This window comes from Cyrtonyx montezumae, unplaced genomic scaffold (assembly GCF_038088225.1).
Source record: "Cyrtonyx montezumae isolate F1298 unplaced genomic scaffold, pur_monq_1.0 scaffold_15, whole genome shotgun sequence".
Classification (NCBI taxonomy): domain Eukaryota; kingdom Metazoa; phylum Chordata; class Aves; order Galliformes; family Odontophoridae; genus Cyrtonyx; species Cyrtonyx montezumae.
In genome coordinates this window covers 8,773,026-8,798,884 of record NW_027071881.1, presented here as the reverse complement: position 1 = coordinate 8,798,884, position 25,859 = coordinate 8,773,026, and the positions used below count along the sequence as shown (strand labels likewise).

Genomic DNA, 25,859 nt, shown 5'->3' with positions numbered 1-25,859 from the left:
TCTCCCACTTCATCACCGTCACTTCTGGCAGCTAAATACAAGATCCAAATCCAGTGTTACACAGACATACGACACAGTAAACCTATGTAACACTGCCACTCTGTAAACAGCTGCCCTTAAGGCTATGCAGAAATGGGATCTTGGTTTCTAGTCAATATTCTGTCAAAAGCAAGGTGGGAGGGAGGGTTTTAACAGTGGCAAGAAATGGTGCAGCTATGTTTTAGTGGTTTCTCCCTGTACTGGCAATAGGATGTGTTTACTGTCTCCCCTTACCTCGCTTTCTTGGTGCTATGCACAAAGAAGTGCTGAGCTGTGCAGGTAAGGAGCTGAGCAGCAAGGCTCTGCAGCAGGACCTGCTCTTCCTGGCAGCCCACTGACCCCACAGACCTGCAGCTACACCAGAAGCACAGGGAACAGTCCTGCCTCCTAGCAGTGCAAAAGCCCTGCAGGCAGTTGCCTCTGTTGCACTCCCCTGGCCTCCAGCAGATCAGCTGTTACGTGGGGCACACTCTGCCTCAATGACCTTGGGGCTGATGCTGAATGCTCTTTCAGTGCAGCCTCAGCTGCCAGGCACTGTTGGAGAGATGCAGGGGAGACAAAGCTGAGGGGGGATTAGAGCAGGCACAAGAGGGAAACTAGGAGAGAGCAAGAAGAACAGTGAAGCATCTTGCTGTATCTAAATAGCGTACATCTTAAAGCTTTTGTTATAAATCATGCTAACAATGGTTACTAAAATAAAAGTGGATGTTGCCAGAGGCTACTGCTGAAAAAGTCAGTCTAGACCTGCCTCGCTGCCTTTGGTCTTTAAGGATTTGATTAGTTTTTCCACTTTCTAGTTCAGAGTCTTGCATTCAGCCCATGCTCCAGAGCCAGCTAGGGCTCAGGATACGGACTGAATGATAAACTCATTTACTGAATAACGTAACACTGTTTTCACAGCACAAGACTTAAAACACTTCCGAAGCTGTAATATCTCATTAAGCTTGGAGATACAGGTTAAAATTTATTAGTCAAAACAGAAAACTCTCATCAGACCCCATATATTCCATTAGAAGTGATATATGGTGTCTCCCGATGCCTAATTATTAACTAGGAAGTGTAGGTAAATCACTATCAGAATTAAGCCCTGATGTGTGAAGACAAGAGTTTGAGTTATGCAATTTCAGCATCAAAAGGCTGTGATTTGAAACGTACCCTTTTTTGCTTTCCCTCCTTCACTTCTTCCCATCTTCTCTGAACTTCAGAAGCTCACTGCCATGCAAACAAACACAGCTGCCCACCCACACTGCCTGCAGCTCAGCTGCCAGCTCCAAGCCAGGATAAACCACGTGCAAAGTGGACAACAGCAGCTGTGGGTTGGGGGGCAGAACAGAACCGAGCCCCCTCCTGTGCTCAGAGCACCCACGAGGAATGAAAACCTGCAACTGCTAACAAAGAGCAAAGCAGTGCTCCTGCAGAAGTGGCTGGTATCCATCCTCCTGCCTCCACCAGCACCAAAGCCTTGGTTAAACTGGAGTCAGTGATGTGTGCTTTCTTAAGAATTCCCCTTACGAGGACTCCTTTCCCCGCTGCTTAAAGAGAAGCAAGTACACTGTAGAAAATTAGAGGGATTTATAAACGCCATCAGGGTGTTGTTCAAGGGTAATAGAGATTCATTTCTCATCTCAGAGGTCAGTTTGAGCTGTAGAGGTTAGGTCTCATTTTCATGCACTATCTATCAGTGTTTCTAATACTACACTTGCTGACCTTTCTGATGCTCAGACCTAGGACTTGCCAGCTGAAACAAAGAGCTAAGTGCAGCTGAAAGAAGCCTCGTGACCAAAGGGACTTCTCCATGCCCTCACAGACCGCTTCGCGTTCCTATCCTGCAAAAGTTATCTGCAGTGCATCACGGGATAAAGTTCAGTTTGCAAACCTTAGAAATGTAAGCAGAACAAGGAAATACTTTTTCTCTGCTGTCATTAAAGTCTGCAGAAAAGGCAGAAAAAGCACAAGCTTCCTCACAAGATGTGAGAATCCCACATGGCAGATACTACAGCAGCTGCCCACCTGCATCAGAGCACGGTGCAAACCATCTGCAGGACTTCTCCAGCTAAATGTGCATCTGTAACCAGAGACAGTAACCACAGCCACTGCAGCATGAAGCTCTGCTCCCAGCACCCACTGCCCTGAACACAAAATCCTCCCAAAAGCACAGGGAGGTTCCCTCCATCCCATCACACAGAGCTGCAATGCCACGTGGAGAGCACACCTCAGCACTAAGTTATCGTGCCACTATTTTGTTTTAAAAGCAGTTGTTTTTTTTTTTAAGAAATCGCTGCAGGAGATAAAAAGAGAAAAGCTGAGGACAACACGTCAAGTCCAAGTGAAGAAATAAGAACAGGAACACCAACTGCTTGCCCTGCTCAGTGGTGGAAATGCAATGTCACTCTGCTTCCCAGCGGAAAGTTGACAACGCGGCCTTTTATCAATGCCACTCCAATGCTTTCTAATTTATTTCTTTTCTCTCCTTCATTCTTTGGACAGACATGGTAAATCACATCATTTTTCTCCTTCCTTCTCATATACGTACACTGTACGATTATTCAGAACAGCATAAATAATGAAGAGGGAGTTTCTATTCCTATGCTATTCCCAAGCATGCATCCTACACAGCTCTGTGCTTGGACTTTCCTCCTCCACTCTGAGCTGGCACCGTGCAGACACTTTACACCACCTGGATTTCCAGCAGCATCAGAGAAAATTTATACCACAGCACAAATTCCATTGTTAAATCCCCATGAAACACTCCAATATTTAACTCCCTGTCTATCTGTAAGCACCTGAACTGGATGGTGACATCACAGGATGGTCATCTTAAGACAAAAAACTTTGTTGAAACTCCGTTTTGGATAAAACAGCGTTGGCTTGTGTTGTATTCTGATAACCCATTAAGAGACATTTCAAATCAAGCTTTAAAATGCGTTATTAACCACCAACGCAGCCACGTGAAAGATACATGCCTGTGATAAGAGGACTGCATAACCTAGGGATGGTTCGAGATCTCCTACTCACACAAAACTCAAAACTCAACTCATTAAAGCTGTCCATATTAATCACTCACCAGTTTAATTCAGGTAAATCAGATGGTCAGCAAGCCAGTCTTCTCTCTATGCTTCACAACTATAGGCTTCTAATAGTTACTAGATTAGTAATTACTTGTTTATCAAAAACCTGGGAGAGAAAAACAGCATGTGACAGGGAACTGCTTCGGGCACGCTCCTGGCCAGGATGCAAAGAGTCTTAAAAAGTTGTACAGTGTGTACAACCTAGAAGAGGAACAAAGTGAGATACCTGTACCTTAACACGGCAGCCAGGAGCTCACCTGTGCTCACTCAGATTAAAGCAGTTAAGCTTCTGGAAGCTGCGGTGACCGCAGGCAAGAGCTGCATTGTTAGAAAGGGTGGTGACATACAACATGACCAAGTCAGGGGGAGGAGGGAGCAGGAGAGCAGAGAGAAAAGGGGATTATGTACATTCCTACCTCTCCTTAGGTGTACCTGCTGCCATCAATGAGGAACATTTGTTCTGGGAAGAGCCGCCACGGGCGCAACGCTTAGCATATGAACACTACTCTAATTCCTGTTGGAAATAAACCAATTTCCACTCTCTCCTTTACTGGAGTATTTCAAGCTAATAATAAAATCTCCACTGTAGCATGGCAGACCAGCAGCTCTCAGGCAGCGGGGCGGAATGTTAAGTCTTTAGGCTGCGATATCGGCCGTAATGAATTCTGCGTAAATACGACTTCTAAAAATATCCAGCCTTTTTTCTCCCCTTAAAACCACGCACCAATTAGAGTTTAGGAGAAAAGGAAATGGAGTCTGGCCTCTCACCACTGTCATTAATGAGGACCTTTTTGAAGCAGTTCTTCCACGACTCAGCCCAGCCGGACTCTAGCACTCAGCCTGGGCTGCCACAACGAGGACTGCAACTGCTTATCAAACAACTGAAGGAGATGAGAGAAGGCAAAGAGGGGCAAACAGCAGAACAGAGCTAAATCCCAAATTGCTGCGAGGTCCCCCAGCCCCACGTGGTGAATTCCATCAGCTACCAAGGTCTGGACAGGAAAAGTAATGCTTTTCCAAAGGAAAAACAGATTCATGAAAGAGCTCAGGATTATATCCTATAATAAAACAGCTAGTCATTCTGTTTCCATTAATCTCGTTCCTTTTTAATTGCCTAATTTCACACTGAAATATACAGGAACAGGTGTCTCACGTCCTTCTTTACCCACATGACTTCCCCTCATATACCTCACCATCCTACAACAAGTAGTAACCAAAATGAGCTCTTCCTAAATGATATCTAGAGAAATGAAAGCAACGCTAAAAAAATAGTCTGGACCTGAAATTAAAAACAAAGACATAACTCTCCATTTAAGTGTACTTCTGCACTTTGCAATAAGTATTGTGCACGGAGGGCAGAGTTTCTGAGCAGCCCCAGCTCCAACCATCAGAGGCATTGCTGCTGATTACTGCTGAAGAAGCAGTGCCCTTTCTACCTAATATTTATACGTGTACATACAGACAAGCACACAAGCATACGTGCACACACAAAAGCACTGCACAGTTATGACCCGTTTGAAAGAAAACACATTCTCTGTATTGTCAGCACTCCATTGTAATGCACTCTACCCTTTCTGAATGCAATGTTCAGCTTCAGCTTACTACCCTGACAAATAAAGGAAAGCACTTTATGAAACCAATTTAATTGGGAGGTGACAGAAAACATACAGCCATTTTCTTTAGCCTTATCACTGAATTGGCTTCAGCTCCAATCTCTGCCAAATCCCACTCAACAGAAGAAATTAACCAGGTCAGCGGAACAGGTGCTGCGCCGTGTCTGTCAAGGGGCTGGCATCCCCACAATTACTTGCACACAATGAAGCAGTAATCTTTACAGATCATCTCTCCCAAGAAGCATATTGGGGACGGGAGGAGAAGGGCGGAAGGGAGGGAGGGAAGGAGGGGAAAGGAAAAAAAACAACAAGAAAGGAAAATGAATGTGTAGCTGCCTCGCAGCTCAGCAGATGTCTGTGCGTGATGTACGAGGCTAGGATAAGCTGTCGGAGCCCGCTGCCAAAGAGTAGTAAGTGATTAAAGCCTCTGCCAGGCTCAGCACCATATTTAGAGTCCATGGGGTTTCAGAAGTTGCACCCATTGCTTGCTGTGTTGCCAGATGTTGTCGGCAGGTCCCGCTTCATTCAGCGTGCGCGGGAGGCAGCAGTTGGTACAGCAAGGAATGCAATCTGGAATGCTTCCGGAGGTGCCGTACATTAAACCCGTGTCACCCATCCTTCACCTCTCCTGAATGCTGAAACAACTCCAATTTGCTGCCACTTCCCTCTTGGGAAATGGCCAAGACACAGTTGTGCCTGGCAGACCCATTTGTTTTACTCAGGTGATTCTCTTCCCTCAATGACCTCTATTAGTTTAAGTTTTAATTTAGATTAACCCCAGCACCCCAATTAACCAGTGTGGGGAAAAGCTAAGCTGTGAGTACTCATAATTCTGAAGTTAGGATTTATCGAAGTTTAAGTTATTAGAAATGAAGATAGACCGTCCATCTATCACTATTTTTCTTCCAAAAATTTGGACATTTCATGGTCAATAAGCACCTTACCTGCACAGGTTTGAAGAGTGTCTGTCACAGACATTTCTCCCTGACCACTCCACTGTTTTACTGTACTTAGTGCATTTGTTCTGTGTCCCAAAGGTCCACTCGGGCCCCAAATTCTGACAGTGCCATCTCACTGCAGAACACATTTGGTGTCTTTTCAGCCACTGCTGCCAACACCACCACCAGACCTGGCTTAACATGTCTTCTTACCTCTGCACATGGCATCCCAAATTTTTAAACTGTGAATGTTTGTGGCTAAGCCAGTTAACCCAGCACAGCTACGTGGTAACAGCTCCCTTCCAATGCCCACACACTTTGCTAGCCGTTTTAATTCAGATTAGAAATGTCTGCCTTTCTAAGGATGTAATTATATTTGTTTAGTCCTGACATGAAAACACTCTGTGGATCACCAGAGCAAAAGCAGTTTTTCATGCATTGAGGTGGGACGTACTCCTCAACACATGGCAATTTCAGTATTTTATGAAGCTGGTTCTGCCATTTATTAAATGCATTACAAGCCCCAGATTTTGCTAAGCTTCAGCCTCTTGCACTTAGCACAGATACCTCGTTTCTAAGAATTCTGCAAATAAAAAGAATAGCTGGCCCAAATCCAACCTGGCATAACTCCAAGAAAAGCTCTGCAGGTTTCTCATCCTAAGTAGATGAGATGGGTTAGGTTGAGATGAAAGTAACTTCGGCGCTTTTAAGAATCTGCTAGAATCATTTTTCATAACTGCACTCTACCAACAACAACAACAAAAAAAGTCACCTTTGGATAATTCAGTAATTTTTTCTCTATTGTGTAGCAATGTTCACCAGTGAGAATCTCAGATGGAGATCCAACGCCGGAGCCCTGACTCTCCAACACAGCCATACCAGGAATAGCAGTAGGCTTACTCTCAGAGCACAAGTTTGAGCTCACACAGCCCTGCATGAAAAGCTGATTGTGAAAATTCCCTGAACAATCCACAGAGACTCCAGATGCTAAGAGAGACGACTGAGTTTCACTGGTCAGATAGATTTAGACCACAGAGTCTTAGTGAACTTACAAAAATTAGCTTAGTGAACGTACAAAAATAAGTGTAGTCATAAAGCAGCACAGACTGACAGTCACTTACCTGGTGATAAAAGTCATCATCATCAAATATTTCCTCATCTATGTCCTTTAGGTGCCTGTTGGAATCTGTCTGAGGGAGGACTTCCTGGAAGTGCAAAGGAAATACTGAAAGCTCATACATGCATGCTCCCATCCCCAGCTCTGACAACTTGCTTGTAAACACTTGAAAATAGGAAGGAATGGTGAACAGCTCCCATCATAGAAAGCTTTTAAGGACAAGGAATGCATTTAAAGGCAAGGCAGAAATGCTGCCAATGCCAAAATAGATTTATGATACCTTTACTAGGAAATAAATAGAACTACACAAAGTCTGTCTGGCAAAATACTACAGATATTTTTAACGTAACGGCAAAAATACATCTTGCACTGTAATTCCACAAGATTTATCAGAATTGAGTATTTATTCATTCTTAAATACTAAATTAATAACAGGCACACTACCAATACACTCTGTAGGTTACACGCAGTATGATTTTCTGACACTTTCTGGGTTAAAGATTCTGAACTCCAAAGTCAAAACAAAGCTTTGTAGCCACTGCCTCAGGCTGCAGATTTAGTGACCAGCAGCTCCTATAGCACAGGAGGAGCACGGTCAGAGACCAAACATTGTTTTCTCCTGTCGAGAACTGGCACAGGAGATAACACACACACCATAAAACTGGAATTGAAACGTCTACATACTGTCACTAGGCACTGCATTACATGAATCAACACTCAGATAGGTTCTTCATCAATCTCACAAACAAGAATTACCTGTTAAAGGCTAATTGTTTTGCAGAGAGCTTCCCTGGTTCTACAGCACGCGCTACATAAGTGAAATACCCTTACCGAATTTTCAGGCAAATGTTCAGGGGCTGGATGAGATTCCTGCTCCTTCTTTCCCAGCACTCTGTACACTGATCGCTTGGTCTGTGTCCGCCGTAGTAATCTCTCTTTGTCCATCAAAATATGATCAATCTGAGTCAAGATTGAACGCTCAAAGGCACCGAAACCCTGCAACGACATTAACTAGTGTCAGATAATGCAGAAAGCTTTTCCTCAAGGCAGCAATGTTCCCCTATCTTTCCATGTCAGTGGATAAGCAGACAGCATTCCAAGAGGAGGGGGCTTGGGTTTTGTTGCAGAGATTCTTGCTATTTTCTTTTTATTATTTGTTTTTCTCTCTCCTTCCCTTCCCAACCTGAGGCCTGGTTTCATAATAACATGCCTTTGTCGTTCTGGTTCAGATGAACTTCTCAGTGATTAATATTAACTCACAGATGCTATGAGACCCTGGATCTTAGGGGACATGTTTACCCATAGCATTAAAGTATACATGCTGTGAAGGAGGAATGGGCACAGAAACCTCCAATTGTGTTGTAAAACACAAACTACTCAAGCAAAACTTGGCTTAGCTTGGAATATCCACGATATGAGACCTTCAAATCAACTGCTGTTCCACGGATCTCTACTAACTGCATGTCAGCACACAGAGACTTACCTTGCCCATTTTGCCAGACGCCAGCTTTGTCTTCTCATGCCACTTCTGCAATACGTTGTTCCTATACGTCCTGAAGTCAGCATACCTCTTGGCTATGAACTCTGGCAAGTCCTCTGCCTTCAGCTTTCGTTTGGGAGCACGCTTCTTCTTCTCCTGAGCTTCACCCCCTCGCTCTTCATCGCTGCTGCTGGGGATTTCATCCTCGCTGAACAATAAACAAACACAGACTAGCACCCTGCACCTATCCAAGGCAACACGTGTGAATTCTTTGCAGCCCTTCCACTGCAACTCAGGCTTGCTCCACTCCACGGCAATGTTTATGGGGAAGAAGCTACAGTTTAGCCCCTCCTCTGCTTTCAGAAACATTACAAAACAAACTTCCCATACCCAGCATGTCTGCCACCCAAGTGCAATGGCAATGGAGAGAAAAGCAGAGAATGAGTATGGTCAGAAAAGCTGCCCATTCTCTCATTTAACTGGAGCCCAAAGGATTCAGAAAGATCCTCTGAATTTACCTCTCAGATTTTGATTGTTTTCCATCTACCAGGTGCCTCGTGCCTGGGCACTGATAAAGCAGCTCATCCTGAATGTCCACCAGCACTCTCAGCAATGTGTCTATGGCTTTAGAACCTGCAGAACAAGAGACACAAGTGACAGTTTTCCACTGATTGTTGCTTTTGGTAGCTTTGCAGTGCCCAGTTTCACTTCTCAAATCTGAACTGCTGCCACAGCTACCGTGTGTCCAATTAAATGGACAGTCAGAGTTGTGGTTTTCACTTCAAGCTGATTTATAACTGTTAATGTTGAATATCAACACCACATTGATAAAGAACAATTTTTCTCTAAAAGGGGAGGATGGGAGGGAGGACCACTTTCTAAACTTCGCCTGGCTGCACACTGGGAGTACACCGATCTAACGTTTCATCGACTAACATTTGGTCCTCAGAGCCTGAAGGATTAAGGTATTGAAGAAACACAGCAATGTGTGAAGATGTACTTTGTGACACACACATCTGCCAACAACCTTCTCTGCTGCCTAACTCACTTCTCTCTGCTAAGTTCTGTGATAGGGGCTTGTTTCAGCCAAATATTATGAAGCAACACAAAGGAAAATGTACATAAACACATCTCCTCTAAGCACGACCTCTGACTTTTCTTTCTTATACTGCTATAGGAAGCAGAAGGAGGGAGGGCAAGAAGAAAAAGCCTGAACTCCTGCAGAGCTGTGACTATTGCTGGTTTCTACGCTGCTGTGCTCGCCACGCAGGAGGTATAAGAAATTAGATTGTAAGTAAAATTAAATGTAGCAAGATCTGATCTACGGGGAGAACTTAAACAATGACCTGGCAAGTTTAATGAGAGGACTCTGAGCAGAAAAGCAGAACTGCAGGCCACAAATCCTGAAGGTGGATCTGATGCTTCCTATCCCAAGGCTCAGGGCTGGCGTTTCTTCTGCATCTACGTAGATGCTGAGGAAATGATCTCTGTTCCAGCAATGTTATGTTCTCTAAGGGCATGCAGGGAGCTGGTTGTAGGGAAGGGTTAACTGCACATTGCTGCCACATCTGTCCTTTAAAAACAGCTCTTCTGTGGCAAGCAGCAAGCCCCCCTGCAGAACACTCTGATCTAAACAAGTGTTTGGGTGTACACAATGCTCCTTCTGTACCTTGCTGTACATCAATCACAGCGTCAGCTCTTCAAGGCAAAACCACAGAGTATGCTCCTATCCAAAACCCAAGGCTCAACTTCATAGCTTCCTTTATATTCGCCCCCCAGAGGTGCACTGCCTTTGCTTTTACAAAGAGGCACTGCTGCAAAGCGGGTGAAAATGCAGCACTTCAGGATCTGCTCTCCTGCAGGACACGCTCACATGGGCTGCCTTCCCTCTCCCAGTCCCCTCCTCCGATGTGAAGTCAATGGGGCTGTTTTACTTAACTCCCGAGGCTGTTTCTTGCTCTGCAGGCGGTGTAACAGAACAGAAGCAACTTTTCAGCACCTGATTCCTCTTTTGTTAATGGAAGACGCAGAGATCATGGGTAGAGTGAAGAGCAAATCTCCATCAGCCGGACACAGGCAGCGCCAAGAAGAACTCAGCCCTGACGTGCAGAGCTCTCAATCCCTCATACCTTACCACTGTGATACTGTCTAGTTGTCAGCAACTTAAGACAGATTACGGCCTGACCTCACTAACATGAATGTCAGGGAGAAGACGCCTTCAGATTTTTGTTGTAGATCAGCAGTCGGGCTCCCCCAGCCCAGGGTTCATCACAGATACATTCTGACAGCTCTTCTATATAAACCTATTAACGGATTAGGTTTGCTGTACTTGTAAAACAGTTGTGTGCTAGCATCAAAACAATTGTCAGAGACGAACAGACAAAACCCCTTAAAAATACATTTGTTGTACGTGACTGCAGCTAAAGCATCATTTGCAAAGGAAATTGCCCCCACCCTACCCTGAGAGCACAGCTCACAACAGCAAAATCCTTCCCACTGCCTGCAACACAGCTAAATGTCCCCAGAGCTTCTGAAACTGTTTATTTTCTACCCGCTGTCTATCCTCCAGCAGCAGTGCTAATGCACCCCAGGCAGCTTTGATCCTGTCAATTACAACTGGAGTAGCACTCCAGCTCTTCTGGGGTATATCAGGGCCACAGCAAGCAGGCAAGGAATAAAGACAGGCTCAAGCTCCCCCAGGCTATGAGATACAGACCCCAGCAGAAGTGGGGATGGGAAGCAGTTCTACTTGGAGCAAAGGGGATGGAGAGGGCAGGGAAGACAATGACCATGCGCCTAATCAGGTGGGAGGGCTAATTACTGCAGACGGCGGCGGCTTCGTCGTGAGCCTCTTACAGCTGGGTAATTTCCTGCTTTCAATTCGTGTGTATTTAATAGCATTACTGGATGGCATTCTCATTGTTAATGCTGGGTGCATAAGCGTGCTGTAAACTCAACTTCAGAAGCCGTGTCACCCTCCCCTGCCTTCTCCCCACCCAGACAAGCCCTACCCATCTCACATGCAGTTCCTGGAGGGACTGTTTCCTCCCCAGCCCCCTTCACCTTCTCCATCCTCTCTTCCCTCCAATGCCTTCATCTGCTTTTACACTGCCTGCACTGGGGAGAAGACTGAAGTTGCTTGTGAACAAATGCTATGTAATGCAAAATCACCCACAGGCGCACACTGGGTCATTCTGAAGGAAAGCCAGGCACTAACCCTCCTGCTCTTCAACCCTCCCAACACTCATCGTATTTTTAATGATTCTCATCATCTGAAACAGACAATTAAACAGAAAAGCCACAAACATGGAGCTCTCAAGTACACCAGGATATTAAGAAAACCAACCAGCAGTCTTCACGCGTGATAGCCATGGCTTCTACCTCCTGCTCTCTCTCCTGCTCCATTCACAGAGCAAAGCCAGCAACACCTCTGCACAGCTTAACACCTGACCATAAAGCATCAATGGAAAAAAACTCAAAACTCTCCTTTTCCAGAAGTTTCTTTTGCGTGCCCAACCTGTGTCTTTTTGAGGACGGGTAGCTCAGCACTTCCGCAGCAAGAATACAACAACTGTGGCTTGAACACCACTTCCAGCTCCAACGGGACTCAGAGCACCCGCGTAAGATGTTAACTTGTAAGAGTCACTTTTAAGAGCCTGTGGGAGCCCTTTCATTTTGTGTTCAGGAGTGAAAGAGTTGTTCCAGATTCAGCAGACAGCACATCAATCCACCAAGAAAGCTGTGAGTCAGTACCAGTAAATCAAAGCGTGCCTTTCTGCTAATACTCTCTCATACCTTCTCATTTTATACATCCCTTCACCTAGTCACAAAGTAGCCCTGGAGTATTTAGCTCCATTCAGGGATAGCCCTGCCATGCATCAAAGTGTCAAGAGACACACCAGAGATGGAATCCGTCCTACAGCTCTCAAACCACAAGAATCAGTTTTGTCCATGGCAGCAGCTCCTGGCTGTGGGTACCACCCTGCCTGCCCTGCAGGCTGACACCCCTGTAAACTCAGCACTTATACAGAGAGGCAGCTTCACGTGCAGATAAACATCCGTACTCTTTGTCATGACCTCTAAAACTGGGGTCTCATTTCATCCTCCCAAGCAGCTGCAGAGAGCAGCAGCTGGCACGGAGCAGCAGGGAGCGGCTGCACGCAGAGACACTTGGAGTCAACGCAAAAAGCGGGTGCCTCGAGGCCACATTTTCAAAGGTATTCATAGAGAGCCAACCAGCGAGGCTCCAGCAGCTCCACGAGGCAGGCTCCTCCCCACCCCACTGCCTCCATCCAGCGCGGGCTCCGAGCTGCAGAGGTGTGGTTATGGTGGACAGGGACAGAACCCTAAAAACTGGGGCAGAATTCCTGGATTTCGGTCCACTGCGCACAGAAGGAGAAGTGCTGAGAGAGGCAGCTGGGAACAGACAGCACTCGGATGCTCGTGGGTAAAAGAGACCTCTGGATGCTGTTCGTGATGCCCAGCAAAGTGGGTAACAGCATCCTGGGTCTCCCAGGGCTGAGCTGCCAAACATGGAGGGCTCGGTCCCACCCTGGGAAACTACATCCCCACCGCAGGAGCCACATCATGCCTACAGAAATAAGGGCTCCAACGTGCTCCACAGCAGCAGCTGTGCATAATGAGAGGGATTGTTATCAGGTGCACGTATTTATCCCAACGTTCAGATGAAGAGGGGAAATTTTCTCTGCTTTCAAACGGCAGTGGGACAGGAGTTAAACTACAGGTCAAAATGGCACTCAATACGGCGGCCCCAGAACAATACTTCTCATTCAAATCCACCAGCCAGCCACTTGCACTAGTCATCCCCAGCAATTAATCCCCCAAGAAACACGTTTGATTAAATCTTTTCAAGCAAATCCTTTGCTTTGCTTTTGTTAGTTCACTTCTTGTCAACATCTATTAAAATATGCCTTTAATTCTCCCACAATCTTAAAAAACACCGATTCCACTGTCTTCAACTTTAATCAACTGTATGGCCGGCATTTTTCATTTCATAATAATGTGCTGTTTGGAATTCAAGAGGCAGGCTCAACATCAATCATTCGGCAAGAATTTTTCCACTGCAATAAATATGCAAATGAGGAAAGCCAGTCAGTCGTATTTCAGGCCCGACTTGCTAGTGTTTTAAAAAAGACACAAATTTATTAATTGCCGTTGGCCAGCGGAATCCTATTACTTTGGGCATTGATTACAAAGCTGTGTGAGTGATTATTGTGCAACTCGCAGGCTATCCAGGCATGAGGAAAAATTATTAAAGCAAGGCAGAGATTATCAACTCAGAATAACAATAAGCCTTAACATTTTAGGCCTCTAACTTCTCCAACAAAGAATTACGCCGGAGCTCCACCGTATCGTAATTCTGAAGTCTGTCGGTGTTACTTCAGCAGCTCGCCCTATATTCCCAGCAGCAGAGCAACGTTAGCATCCTGGAAAGGGGGGAGGGACTCCTCCAGGTACAGCATCCCGTACCACTGAGCTCGGGACAACCATCCTGCTGCTGCTGCCACTGCAGGAGATCAGCACAGTGCAGCAGGGCCCCCTCTGCCTGGCTGCCCCTACACAGAGCTGGTATGCAAGCACAAGTCCAGCAGCGAGCTGGAGAGACAGGAGCAGCAGGGCAGTGGGCACCAAGCCCTCGGGCAGGGCAGCACTACCTCACTTCTTCCAAAGTCCACGTTCCTCAGTGACCTCAGATGAACACAAGCACGGAGCACTTGAAGTCTGCGCAGCTTGCTTTAGGAAATAATTGGAGGAACGTTCCCTTCACGCTTCCCAAAACACCAAGTTCATGGGTTTCTATAAGGGGTGGTAGGAAGGAGGCCTACTTTTCTGCTGATGGCGATGAAAAGATCTGCTCCACAGCAGAGGCCCAATTTGCTGGTTCCATTGGAATGCAAATGATGCAGAAGCCTCTGCAGAGGGGAAAATTTTATTCCTTCAGCACAAAGGAGCCAATATTGCAAACTGCTTTCACATACTCCCAAAGTTACAGAATGGGCTCAATTTATTCCTTTCACTCAAATATTACCGCATTTGACAGTAAGAACAACAGGACCAGACATAGATGAGCTTGCTAAGAGTAAAGCAAATAACTAGATGCAGCCACGAATAAAGGTTTGGTATCCGAGGATGTTATTAGTGGGGACTGGGGGAGGGGGAAGCTGAGAAAGGAGAGAAAGAGAAACACTTCCATGAAGTTCATGCTCTGCTGATTCGCCTCGACCGTCATCTTTTGCTATCAGCCTGAAGCAGGGAGGGACGGGGCTCGTAAAAATGAGATTTATAAAAACTGATGTTTTACATTACTGTAAATGTAAAGAAGCTGACACTGTGCGTTGCAGACTGTGCCAGGCAGGATTCCCCAAGTACACAGGCAGGAATGAGAAAGGGGGAAGAAATGTGAAATTTCATAGTTATCTCGATATTAAGAGCAGAAGGGAGCAGTAGCCCATCAAGACTGACCTCCCCACACAATATCGGGCCATTAATTACATTTATCATGACAAGCAGTGAGTTTCCATCTCAAGGTAACCAATTGCCAATTAATTCGAGTTAGCTGACATTTGCACATGCTCTCTGGATGCTTTGCAAGCCTTTGTTTCCCTGCATCTTGTTTGCACGGTACGCACACTAACATGCACACGTATTTAGTTAAACTCCATTTAATTAACTATTAATTATCTTGAGAAACTCATGCGTAGGCAAACCCATTTGATGTTGCTGAAGTGTGGTGCAATCCCATGGTCCGGAGCTCAGGTGCATCAGGTCAACAACTACATCCTTCCCTACCTTTTTCTTTTTGCACTAGAATTTAAGATAGCTTTAGAAGAAACCTCAAACATGAATAGCATCCAACACATATGGCTATGGAGATAACCTATAAAATGGGAGCATTTCAATTTTAGCACATCTGTACAAGAGAAGCACACACCAATTCTGCTCCAGAAGACTAAATACCACAGGCTAACGGCCCTGACTATCAGCGAGGAAGGGCAAGCAGTTTTTGCTCTGAAAAAGGCCCCAAACTCCCCATCAAATAAATACCTCTACTAGCTCCCATGCAGAATTGCTGCACGAGCCACAGATGGGAAGGACAATCTGCAAAGTACACTCCTGGTGCCTCACACAGCCCAAACCCCTCACTGGGATGAATACATATGAACCCTCACAGCCCTACTACCCAACTAAATAAGCACACGGACAGAACAGAGCTCTGGAGCTGACATCTGTAGCTTTCCCTAAGCTTTGCAGCTCATACCTCTCCTGTCTCCCTTGCTGCCCCATTTGCAGAATGGCTGCCCATCCTCATGGATCCTAATTCTTAGCAAAACTCCCCAAGGCCTGGTGGTCACAGCACAACACACAGAGATGGCTTCATTCATTCCTTTATTGTAGCTGTCAGTAAAGCCATCATTAACACCACCAAGCTTTGGCTCAGTCCCACACAGAATTGAACAGATTCTTCTTTGGATCAGAGAGAAAGGTGATGTAGATGCAAGTGTCCTCACATTTCCATTTAAAAATCAAACTCACCACCGCACAGATCGACAAACACGATGCTTTTGCATTCATAAAGTGTCTTAGACTAATACAATTCAATTAAAATGAACTATCAGTGTTAAGTGGGCTAGATCTGATCATGATAATTTAGATTCAGGCTTGAAACTCAGTGCTGCTGTCACACATGTGTGCAGGCTCCCAGTAAAATCTTCAAAGCAAGAATATATTTAAGACCATGATCTGCCTAGCACCACATAATCTGCCTGCGCCTCAATCCATCCCCCCTCAGCCCTGTGATGCCCACCTTGCTCTGCATCAGTGTTATCCACTCCAGATGTATATATGGGCTACACCTCAGTTTTAAAAGTGATCCATGAAATGAGATGACAACAGAATTCTGACTAGAATTATTGGCAGCTGATTCCTGAAGACTTCCCTGAGAAATCCCAAGCTTCTGTCAATAAAACACATTTTATATGGCATCTTCTTCCCAACCAGGTGTGCAAAGTGCCAAGCAGCAGCTGGGGAGTGAGGCGGGGGGGGACTTGTGCTGCACAGCCAAAGGACCCTCTGCCAAACGCATCCTCTCCTGCAGGAAGGGGAACAGGTTCTCCAGTATCTGGTGCAGGCTTAATCTTATTCTGATTTAGACTTGATCTCACCTGATTTTGTGACTGGTGACCCTTTCCATGGCATGGGAATTGGAACTAGAGGATCTTTAAGGTTCCTTCCAACCCAACCACTCTAAGATTCCATGATTATTCAAGTTAGCCAATGCTCAGCTTCTTGGACACAACTTCCATGGATACTGAATAGAAATAGGTTTTAAAGATGAGGAATCATTGCAGATAAACAGATAAACTAAGCAGAGAGCCAACTGAATCATTCCCTCTGTCTTGAACGCAAGCAGGATTCTCAGCCTCATTGTTCAGAAGCCTTCTCCACCAATGGGCTCTGCTCAGCCACAAGCCAGATAGGTGCCACTGGAGCAGCAAACCAGTCCTGGTTTCCCAAGTCCCCAGATAGCCCCGTGCAGTTCCAGGCAAGCACCACCAAGTTTTGTTAGTGCACCTTCTGGCTCTACTTCTAAGGTATAATTAAAAAGCAGCCATCAGCTTGCTGCACCTGAGACATATAACACCTTCAGGGAATAACTAATCAATGTGTAATACACATTAACCAGCAACTGACATGAAAAAACTGGCTCCAGGAAGATTATGAATAGGGAGTTGCTTCCTGTAGACGGTACATACAGCTCACACTCATTTCTCTTGTCTTTCTTCTGGAAGAAAGTTCCTTCATAGCACTCAACTCAAAACACTCTTTGGATGAACTGAAAGGTGAACCTGCTAACAGCATGCAGCCCAAAAGGGGTGCTGACAAAGCAAGGCAGGGCTGGGAACTGGCATTCAGGCAGCAACTTCCACATCCCACATCATGGTTTAACTGTGTCCCTAGAGAGGCCACAGGGAGACACATACTCCCAGTGCTGCACCGGCTGCAGGAAGGACTCCTTGCAGGCGTAGGAAAGGATTGGTCCCCATCCTCACCTTCAACTTTCCCACGAGGCTAAAGGCACTATCCCACAGCCCTGTGGTTGGGGTACAGGGTGAACAAGGTCCTGCTTCACAGCACTGCTTACCATCCAGAGGTGCTACCTACAGTGCCCTTCAGTGCTCACCTCTGTGAATGAGCCACACCGATCTTCTGGAGATATACCAAAGGGGATACCATACAAATGCTCTAAATCTGAGGAAATGAGGTTTCTCTCTGATTATGCACTGTCCCTGGATGCGATGCCATGAGCTCATGGTTGGAGGAAACACCCACAGATGAGCAACACAGCACAACGTCACTGCAATCAGGGAAAGAAGATAAAGCTGACTACAGACAATACAAATCCAAGTTCAAACGTCACTGTGAGCTGGGAGGAGATACACAAGTTTCAGCAGAATTTTAAAGCTGGATGCAATGCTGTGACTATGAGCAGTAGCTCAGGCTGCTGCCAGGAGGAGCTGCTACTCCATGAACACATTAATAACCCAGGCAGTTTTGGGGATAATGGCCTTGCAAGCACAGGGAGCATTTAATCTGTTTGTTTGTTTTAATATTTTTTTAAATCAAATTCACCTCTTTTAGATTCACTTCTTACTGATCATCAACCATTGCATAACTTCTCCATGGCCCTGCAAAGCATGAATAACAGCTAAGATCTGCTGTCACCACTTCTGATCCTCACGTGAGCCAGCCCAGTCTCACAGACCCTGCCTGTTTTCAGCACAGCTGGTGATCCTCCCATTTCTGCAGGACTCACACTGAGGAAACCCACAGTCTGGTACTCCCAACCCACTGACAGAGTCGTAGTCAAAAAATAATGAAAACATTCAGCTGGCAGTTCCTATTGCAGCCATCTGCTGTAGGAAAGTGAAAGGACGTGCCTATGAAAACACACATCTTTAAGTTTTCCAATGTGCATCAGCATCTTGCCTTCTGCGAGAGACACACGTGAGTTTGTGTGTTCCTACTTGGCTGTCTCTCCAACTAAAAACTGAAAATAACACATTATTCCCATCACTGTTTGTGAATCACAAAGCATTGCTGTCTAGCTGCCTGTCACTGACACATCCCCAGGTATTTTTAACCAGGACTGTAAAGAGAAAGGAGTCACAGCAGCTAGGACGGAGCTGCAGGGCCCTACAAGGAACCCCAGCTCCATGTGCTGTAAGGAATAGCTCCAGGTCTATGCTGACAGCAAGAGATCCTTGCTCACAGCTCTGCTTGTCCCCCTCCCACAACTAACCATGGCTTTTTGTTACTGAATGAGGGCCCCAAACCTCAGCACTATTTAATTCCCAACACTGGATATGGCATTACCAGCATGGCTCCCACCTCTGCCCCGACTCCTTCCTGCCCTTGAGCTAATTTTGGTGCCATTTTCATGACATCTACTTCTCACCTTCCTCCTCCCTGAAAGCATACACAAAAACATGAATGGCAAGCATGCAATCTGTGCTGAGACACAGCACAGAAACTTGCACCTTGCACTCTTTTTCTATGTAAATAATGCAAGGATCCTGCGGGAACATGCCAGGGATTGGAATTTTTAATTAATGGGTCTCTTTAATGTGCAAATCAGGAGCAGATTGCAAATTCTGACTTGCATTGATTATGAAAAACATTAATTGAACGTGCAAGACCCTAAACAGAGGCAACATCTCAAGCCCTGGACCAGACTAGGAGATATGGTATGAGAGAATACAAACGTATCTTGGAGAAACAGACTGCCCCAGGCAGCAGCACCTCACAAACACGAGCTGTGGGAGCTCACGTGTGCAGTGCATTAAAAATTTGCACTGCCTTCAGAGCACAGCCACTGTGGTTTTGATATTAAAGAGACCTCTCTGACTTCCTCCATGGATGCAGAGCAGGAAGAAACGTGAGCTCCGTGACCACAGTCTCCAATGTGAAGGTAAAAAGGAGGACTGGAAAAAATAAATAAATCTGGGATATAATTAAAGATTAGGGGGCAAAAAGGAAAAGTAACGGTGCAAACAAAGCAATGCTGTCTCTTTAAACAGGAATTCATCCTATATAAATTATGGCCATAAACTTTTCCTGCAGTGCAGCCTAATTAATTCTTGTTCTATACACAAAGGGAAATGCTGGGTGACAAATGGGTGTGAAGCCTGAAAGCTGCCAGGTCTGCAAAACATTTTCTACTTCAATTTATAAGCAATTTTGCAGTAAATCATCCACCAGAACCTGAGATCTCAGGAATCCAAGGTACATTGCATCATTTTTTAATTTTTTTTTTCCATAAAAGATTACAAAAATAATAAACTAAACACTTGAGCTTTCACTAAGATGCAACCTCAGAATTTGGGAAGCATGTGTGACCTTACCATTTCTGCTCAGATTTGGCTGTAAAACTGCAAAAGCACATAGCTCATCACTGCCTGCTCTTTAACACCACCATCAGTCCCCTGGGGAGCCTCACTGCTGCCATGGGCTGCACAGAGAGCTGTTACAAGTGGGACACACCAGCAAGCCAAATAGAGGAGGGCTGCTTCCCACCTCAACAAACTCACCCCTCCTACAGGCAGAGAGCAGAACCCTCACAAGCAAGGGAAAGGACTTTGGATAACACCAAAAGTTTGCTGGGGAAGCTTTGAAAGAGGTGCAAGGGACCTGGGTGCCAGGAGCCTGCAGCACTTCCAACTCAGAGCCACGACTTCCAGCACCACCTGCTTCGTGCAGCTTCACACTCCAGATCATTTCCTCCTATTCAGTGAAGATCGTGAAAGCATGCCAGATTTATTTTGTGGATTTGGAAGGAATCGCTGAGGCTTCCCTGAAAGGAGGGGATCATCCATTCCAAAACAGTGTCAGTGTCATGATTATCTTAAATCCCATCCAAGTCTGAAGCACGCGATGTGCGATGGAACAAGCTCAACATCCAGCATTCACAAAGCCGTGCCTTAAACCCATGATAAAATGACTCATCTTTAAACCTCCTCATGCCCAATTCTATCATTTTTTTCCTGTCTGGAGAATGGGCTCCTGCCTATGAGCTGGTAACACAACTGCAAGGAGAACAAGGAGTGCAGAAACAGACCCCCAGCCTGCCCCCTCACTGCTCAGAATTGAATTTCTACAAGTTTATTTGTATAAACCCTCCAAACCCCTCAAATCAGGGCTCTAACTCAAAGCTGACTGACAAAAAGTGAGACTGCCCTCCTAAACCAAGGCCCATCAACTCAAGAAAGGATTTAAATATAATAAAATATACATTTTTTCAGAATGGACTTAGTTCCACTTACTGAAACTAAAACTTCACAGTCCTGCTACCCTGGCCCCAGCTCCTGGGCCGAGTAATGCCCTCACTGTGCTGGGAAGTCCCAAATCCCTCAACATTGCCAAATGGGAGAGAAATGGGTCACTGTCACCTACTGTGCTCCCAATCTCCTCTGAGACCTGTGCACACAAGTCTGTGCCTTACGTTTCATGCCTGGCACGTCTCAACTTCTGGTAAGAGCACCTCTGCAGAACAGATGCTTGGACAGCAGCGCAGATCATCACAAACAATTGCTGTAACCTACTCTACTGTACAACTACAGAATGTATTTTAAAAAAATATAAAAATAAACATAAACTCAGTCCCTTAGAGAATGCCAGCAAATGCTAAACAAACACTGCAGCACCAGAATGCCCCTAAGCTCCTTACTTCCCACCTGTCAGCCTGACCTCATCCCCTGCTAACATCACCAAGGTCAGCCCAGCAGGGTTCTTCTGCTGTCTCCACACACTCAATAAAGATCCTGAACACAGCTCATTAGGAACAGCAGAGCAAACTGCTGCAACTTTCCCATCTGGATTATGAAAACAGAGTGGGCAGGGAATCAGCACAGCTATTAACTGTGGATTTTCCTTTAATGTACAGGACAACTGGCAGATTAACCTCGCTGCCGCAGCGCACGGTGTTACACGGCGTGTTCTTGGATGTATTTTGCTTATGGGAAGTATCAAAATGTCAACCATTGTTTCTGTTAAAGGTCTTTAATGATATTGCATTTTAGACCTGTAATGAAACACGGCGCTCAGTGCAGTTTGTAATGCATCTCATTAAACACATTAATAACATGCATTTCACTGAAAGGTCCGCTTAGTATGGCTGGGAGTTTGCCTTCTTTTCCTTAATCACTTCATTTAAAGCAGCTGAGCTAACTTCAAAAACAAAGTCTCACCTGCTGTAACTCCAGAGAAGCTGATCAGCTACATGTTCAGGTCAGCTGTGAGCTGTAAGGTGATAGCCAAACCCTGGTGCAGGGGCAAGGCCCACAATCAGGTTGGATCGTGGCAAAAGTTCCCAATGCAGTTTTAAAATAACTTGTGCCAGCCTAGGTCAAAGTTTCTCAAACACACAGGTATCAGTACCACACAAACTGGAGCATTAATAAATCAAACAGATCCACCATGCACTGAAGTTGAGCACTTTGTGTTTATCAGCTGGAGCACAGACTTTATTTACCACATTGGAGAACTGACCACGGGTCTCATCAGACCAGTACCACCACCAGGGATCCTAAAAACCAAGCATCTGAAGCAGCTCCAAACTGAAATATTTGCTGTTGCTTTGGCAGCACAGGCCCTCTCCTTTGTGCTGCATTTACTCCTGGTTAGGACAAATGATTGCAAACAGACCCAGCACAGAACTGGGACCTACAGTGTCTCAGGACCAAGCACCACCCCAGCCCTGCAGTGATAACTGCACCAGGTACTTCTATAATCCAATAAAGAAGTGGTAAGTGAACTTCAATGCCCACACAAAGCAGAAACAGCAGCAGGAGCCAAACTGAGGCTCACCAGCATCACATAAGTGACAACACAGGCCACCAGAGATCAACTACACATACACAGACACCAGTGATGGGATGCATTTTCTTTGTCCAGGATCAGAAATACCTCATGCTTGCACAGCACCTAACTGTAACAGCAGCAGAACCAGCACAGTGAGGTGCTACAAAAAGGCTCACCCACCTCTGAAGATCTAGGCTCAGAGAAAGACTCCACAAAGAAGGGAACTGCAGCAAGAGATCCTTCCTCAGAGCAGTCAGCCCTTAAATGAGATCTAAGAGGGGTGGAGCCAGGCTTCCATTACCTCCACCTGTGCTCCCAGGGCTGACTGGTCTTCTCCTCCAGGTGCTCAATCAGTGGTTCAGACTGTGACTCAGCAATTCCCATACACTAATTAATGATTAAGGCAAACAGCTAATACTACAAATGCATGCAACTCAAAGCCCTCACTTTCCCATTAACAGCTTCTCACACAGGAGAAACACAATGCCTACAGCAGACTCTACCCAAAGTAAGAAGGTTGAAGGATTCTTACAGCTCTCCACAGCATCATCGAATTCCTGTCCACCTTCCTTTCTGAAGGCTGGGAAGGTGTCTGGCTGAGGAAGCCGGTTGGCTATTACAAGTGCCTTCTGCATCTTGATTCTGCCTTCCAAAATCTGATCCCACAGTGCTTCATAAGAGAAAGAGGAGAAAAAAAACAAGTTACTTGGCAAGTCAAAGCACTTGCTCCTTCCCCAGTGTATCTGTGATCCTGACCACAATTCCCCTGAGAACCACAAAAAAAGTTTATTTGCTTCACTGGTTAGAAGAATAACGTGTCAACAGACACTGGTAATTTGATTGAATAAACTGGAAGAAACTTCAGCATGCAAAGAAAAACAGCAGACAGCACAGGACAAACAGCATAAAGTCCCCAATTCCACCCAAACTACAAGCATATTCAGTATGCCTTCAAGTAAGCCAGCAGATAAATGCACTCTGTAACATCAGATTTTGTAGGAGTGGTGACACCAGTGTGCACAGCACATTTAGTGCAACATCTGCAGTGGCTCCTGCTATGGGCAGCTTCTATACAAGGTGAATCTCACAAAAATACACACAAACAAGCACTAACCTAGCTGATTCTTCACTGCTTTTCCTTTTTCCACTTCATCATTCGCCTGTCCTTTTGAGAATGTCATCACCCCCCCATCATCCTCTCTGTCTTTGGTGTCTTCTACGTGGTCGTGGTTTTCCCCCTCGTATTTCTCTTCATCGCTTCCCTCTTCAATGCTGCCATCATCTTCATCTTCTCCATCACTGCTCCCAACGTCATCCATCCCCTCTGCAAATTTCTCAAAGTCTGTGATATTCTGGAAATTTAACTTTGGTGCTTTGGCAGAGGGATCTCTCTCTTTATCATCTTCCAGGTTATCCTCCTGGTCACTGCCAGCACTGTTGGGCTGCCCTGCTGTTTCACTGCCCAAGCTGCCATTGTCTTCTGAATCTTCACTGCCACTATACCATTCATCTAAGGATTCTTCAGCTATTAATTCAAAGAGAAACAAGGTCAGTCACACTGCAGCATGCATCAGCAACGGCTACTGACCTGAACTCCCAACTCCATAAGGGAAAAAAAGAGGCTACCTCCAGGAAAAGATCTTAATTCTCATCTTCTGTAACAATACTGAGTGACAGTAATCAAACAAGTTGGCCACAATTTGCTTCATGTATCTTGAACGTGAGATACACTAGCAGACCTCCACATACATTGGTCTTCAAACAGCAACTGTTTCTTTTCCTCCAAACAACATCCAGCCAGCCCTTAGCTGAGCCTCAACTCACCTGCATTCACAGTCCCTCCTCACCCCGAGGAAACAGACCTTTTTGGGATTTCCTTTTCCCTCAGGTCAATAAACATGGCCTGAATTTCAGGAGGTCACTTCAAAAAGGTGTCCAACTTATCCATACCCATTTATAAACCTATACCAAGGATTTAAGTTTTCTCATCTCAGTTGAGATGGCCCTAATTCAGTCTCTAGGATGCTAAAATTGTAAGTAGCCCAATTAAAAAGGTAAAGAAATAAGACTTCTTACCAGATCCTTCTTCAGACAGGGCATCTCCCCAGAGCTCTTTCTGCAAGGCTTTGCGAGATGTTGCTTTTCCACTGTACCTTTTATCAGCTTCTAAGAGGGAGACTGAAGCTCTTTTCCTTATGTTACCAACAGGTAAAATGTCATCTGCAGTCTCATCCTCAAACCTGTCAATCACTTTAGCAACTGTGGCTGTAGGAAAAAAAATAATAAAGAAATAAAAACGGAGGGAGGATATCAAAGCCAAACTGAATTTCAAGCTAGAAGTAGCTGCAGAAAGCAGCCGTCCCTGTCTGTGGAAAACTCCTCACACCAGCTGAGCTGGATGGCAACACTTTGTTTTGAATGAGCACTCCCTACATTCACACCTTCTTCCCCATCTCCTCCTCCTTTTAGGGAGCCCACAGGAAGCAGCAAACAGGTGAAGCCCATTCCTGCCCTCCCACAGAGCCCTGAACTACACGGGGCTCCTCATGAGAAGTGTGGTCCCCTGTCTGGAGGACTCAGCAGTGCTGAATTCACTGAGCCTGCATTTATTGAGTCAAAGAGAAAAACTGTGATTCAGGCACGCTTAGGCCTCTTCCTACATATCTGAATCACGTAAAGACATAAACGTTTTAGAAAAGCTAAGTAGAGGAAAGAACTGCACTGTAATTTTTGCTCTCTTTTGAATCTATCTTCCCTGAGACACAAAACCAGGATGGTCCAGTAAAATAAAACCACCCTCAGCACGCTGCATTGTCCTCCTGCTTTCATTCACGGGCAAGACGCACTGTATGCGACATCACAGGGTCGGCTTCGTTCAACCCAAGCGGCTCAACACCGCCAAGCGCTCCGTTAATCCGAATTAGCGATTATTCCTCCCCCACAAGGAAAAGAGCTCCGACCCCAACGGCGGACCCCCCACAACCAAGACCCCTCAAACCCAGGACCCCAACCCCAGACCCCCCGCACCCAGGAGCGCGGTTTGGGGCTCAGTGTGGGGGGACGCGGTGCCGTTGGCCCTCCAGTCCGGGACGCGGCCGCAGCACCGCTCACCCCACGCACACGGAGCGCTGCCCCGCGCCCACGAAGTGCTCCGCGGGACCCGCCCCGCAGCCGCCGCGCTCCGGGAGCCGCTTCTCGGGCCGCTTTTCTAGAAGATCCAGCGGGATCGGTTCCCGCCCTGCGGCGGAGCCCGCGCGGAGCCGAGCCCGGGCCCCGGGCCCCCCCCACAGCACGGCGGCGGCCGAGGCTCCGCGCACGCCACGTGCAGCCCCAGTCCGGCAGCCCCCGGCCGGCCCCGGCCCTCCCCCACCCCCCGCGGGCACGGGGCCGTCCTCCCGCCCGCTCTCACCTTCCTCCGCATCATCCTCGGGGTCGCGCAGTCCGGGTCGGGGGTTGAGCAGCTCCTCCAGCTGCCGCGCTAAGGGGGCCGCCATCTTCCTGGGCTGAGGGCGGGCGGGGCGGGGTCCAGGGGGGCGTGGCCTCGATGAAGGGGCGTGGCCTCGAGCGATGTGCGTGGTACGTTGAGGGGCGTGGCCTATAGAGGAGGGGGCGTGGCCTTCGCGCTCCACGCGTGGCAGTGCCGCGTCCCGCGCCTCTCGCCCTTTGCGTGCGTTGCGGGACGCGCGGTGCTTCGAGGGGAAATCAGCGCCATCAAGGAAGAGAAAT

The 25,859-nt window shown here is 46.4% G+C and overlaps 1 protein-coding gene across 1 annotated transcript in view; it reads right to left on the bottom strand.

The window, feature by feature from the left end:
• The window catches only part of AATF (apoptosis antagonizing transcription factor), a 38,564-nt gene extending 12,931 nt beyond the window's left edge, over window positions 1-25,633 (bottom strand). Inside the window, exons 1-8 of the mRNA XM_065732102.1 lie at window positions 25,543-25,633; window positions 24,210-24,398; window positions 23,248-23,658; window positions 22,666-22,803; window positions 8,774-8,888; window positions 8,259-8,463; window positions 7,607-7,771; window positions 6,780-6,863 (exon numbers count right to left, since the gene is read on the bottom strand). Of these exons, the coding sequence (XP_065588174.1) occupies window positions 6,780-6,863; window positions 7,607-7,771; window positions 8,259-8,463; window positions 8,774-8,888; window positions 22,666-22,803; window positions 23,248-23,658; window positions 24,210-24,398; window positions 25,543-25,627 (1,392 nt within the window). The 5' untranslated portion in view covers window positions 25,628-25,633. The remainder of the gene's footprint in view (window positions 1-6,779; window positions 6,864-7,606; window positions 7,772-8,258; window positions 8,464-8,773; window positions 8,889-22,665; window positions 22,804-23,247; window positions 23,659-24,209; window positions 24,399-25,542) is intronic.
• Window positions 25,634-25,859: the final 226 nt, after the last annotated feature.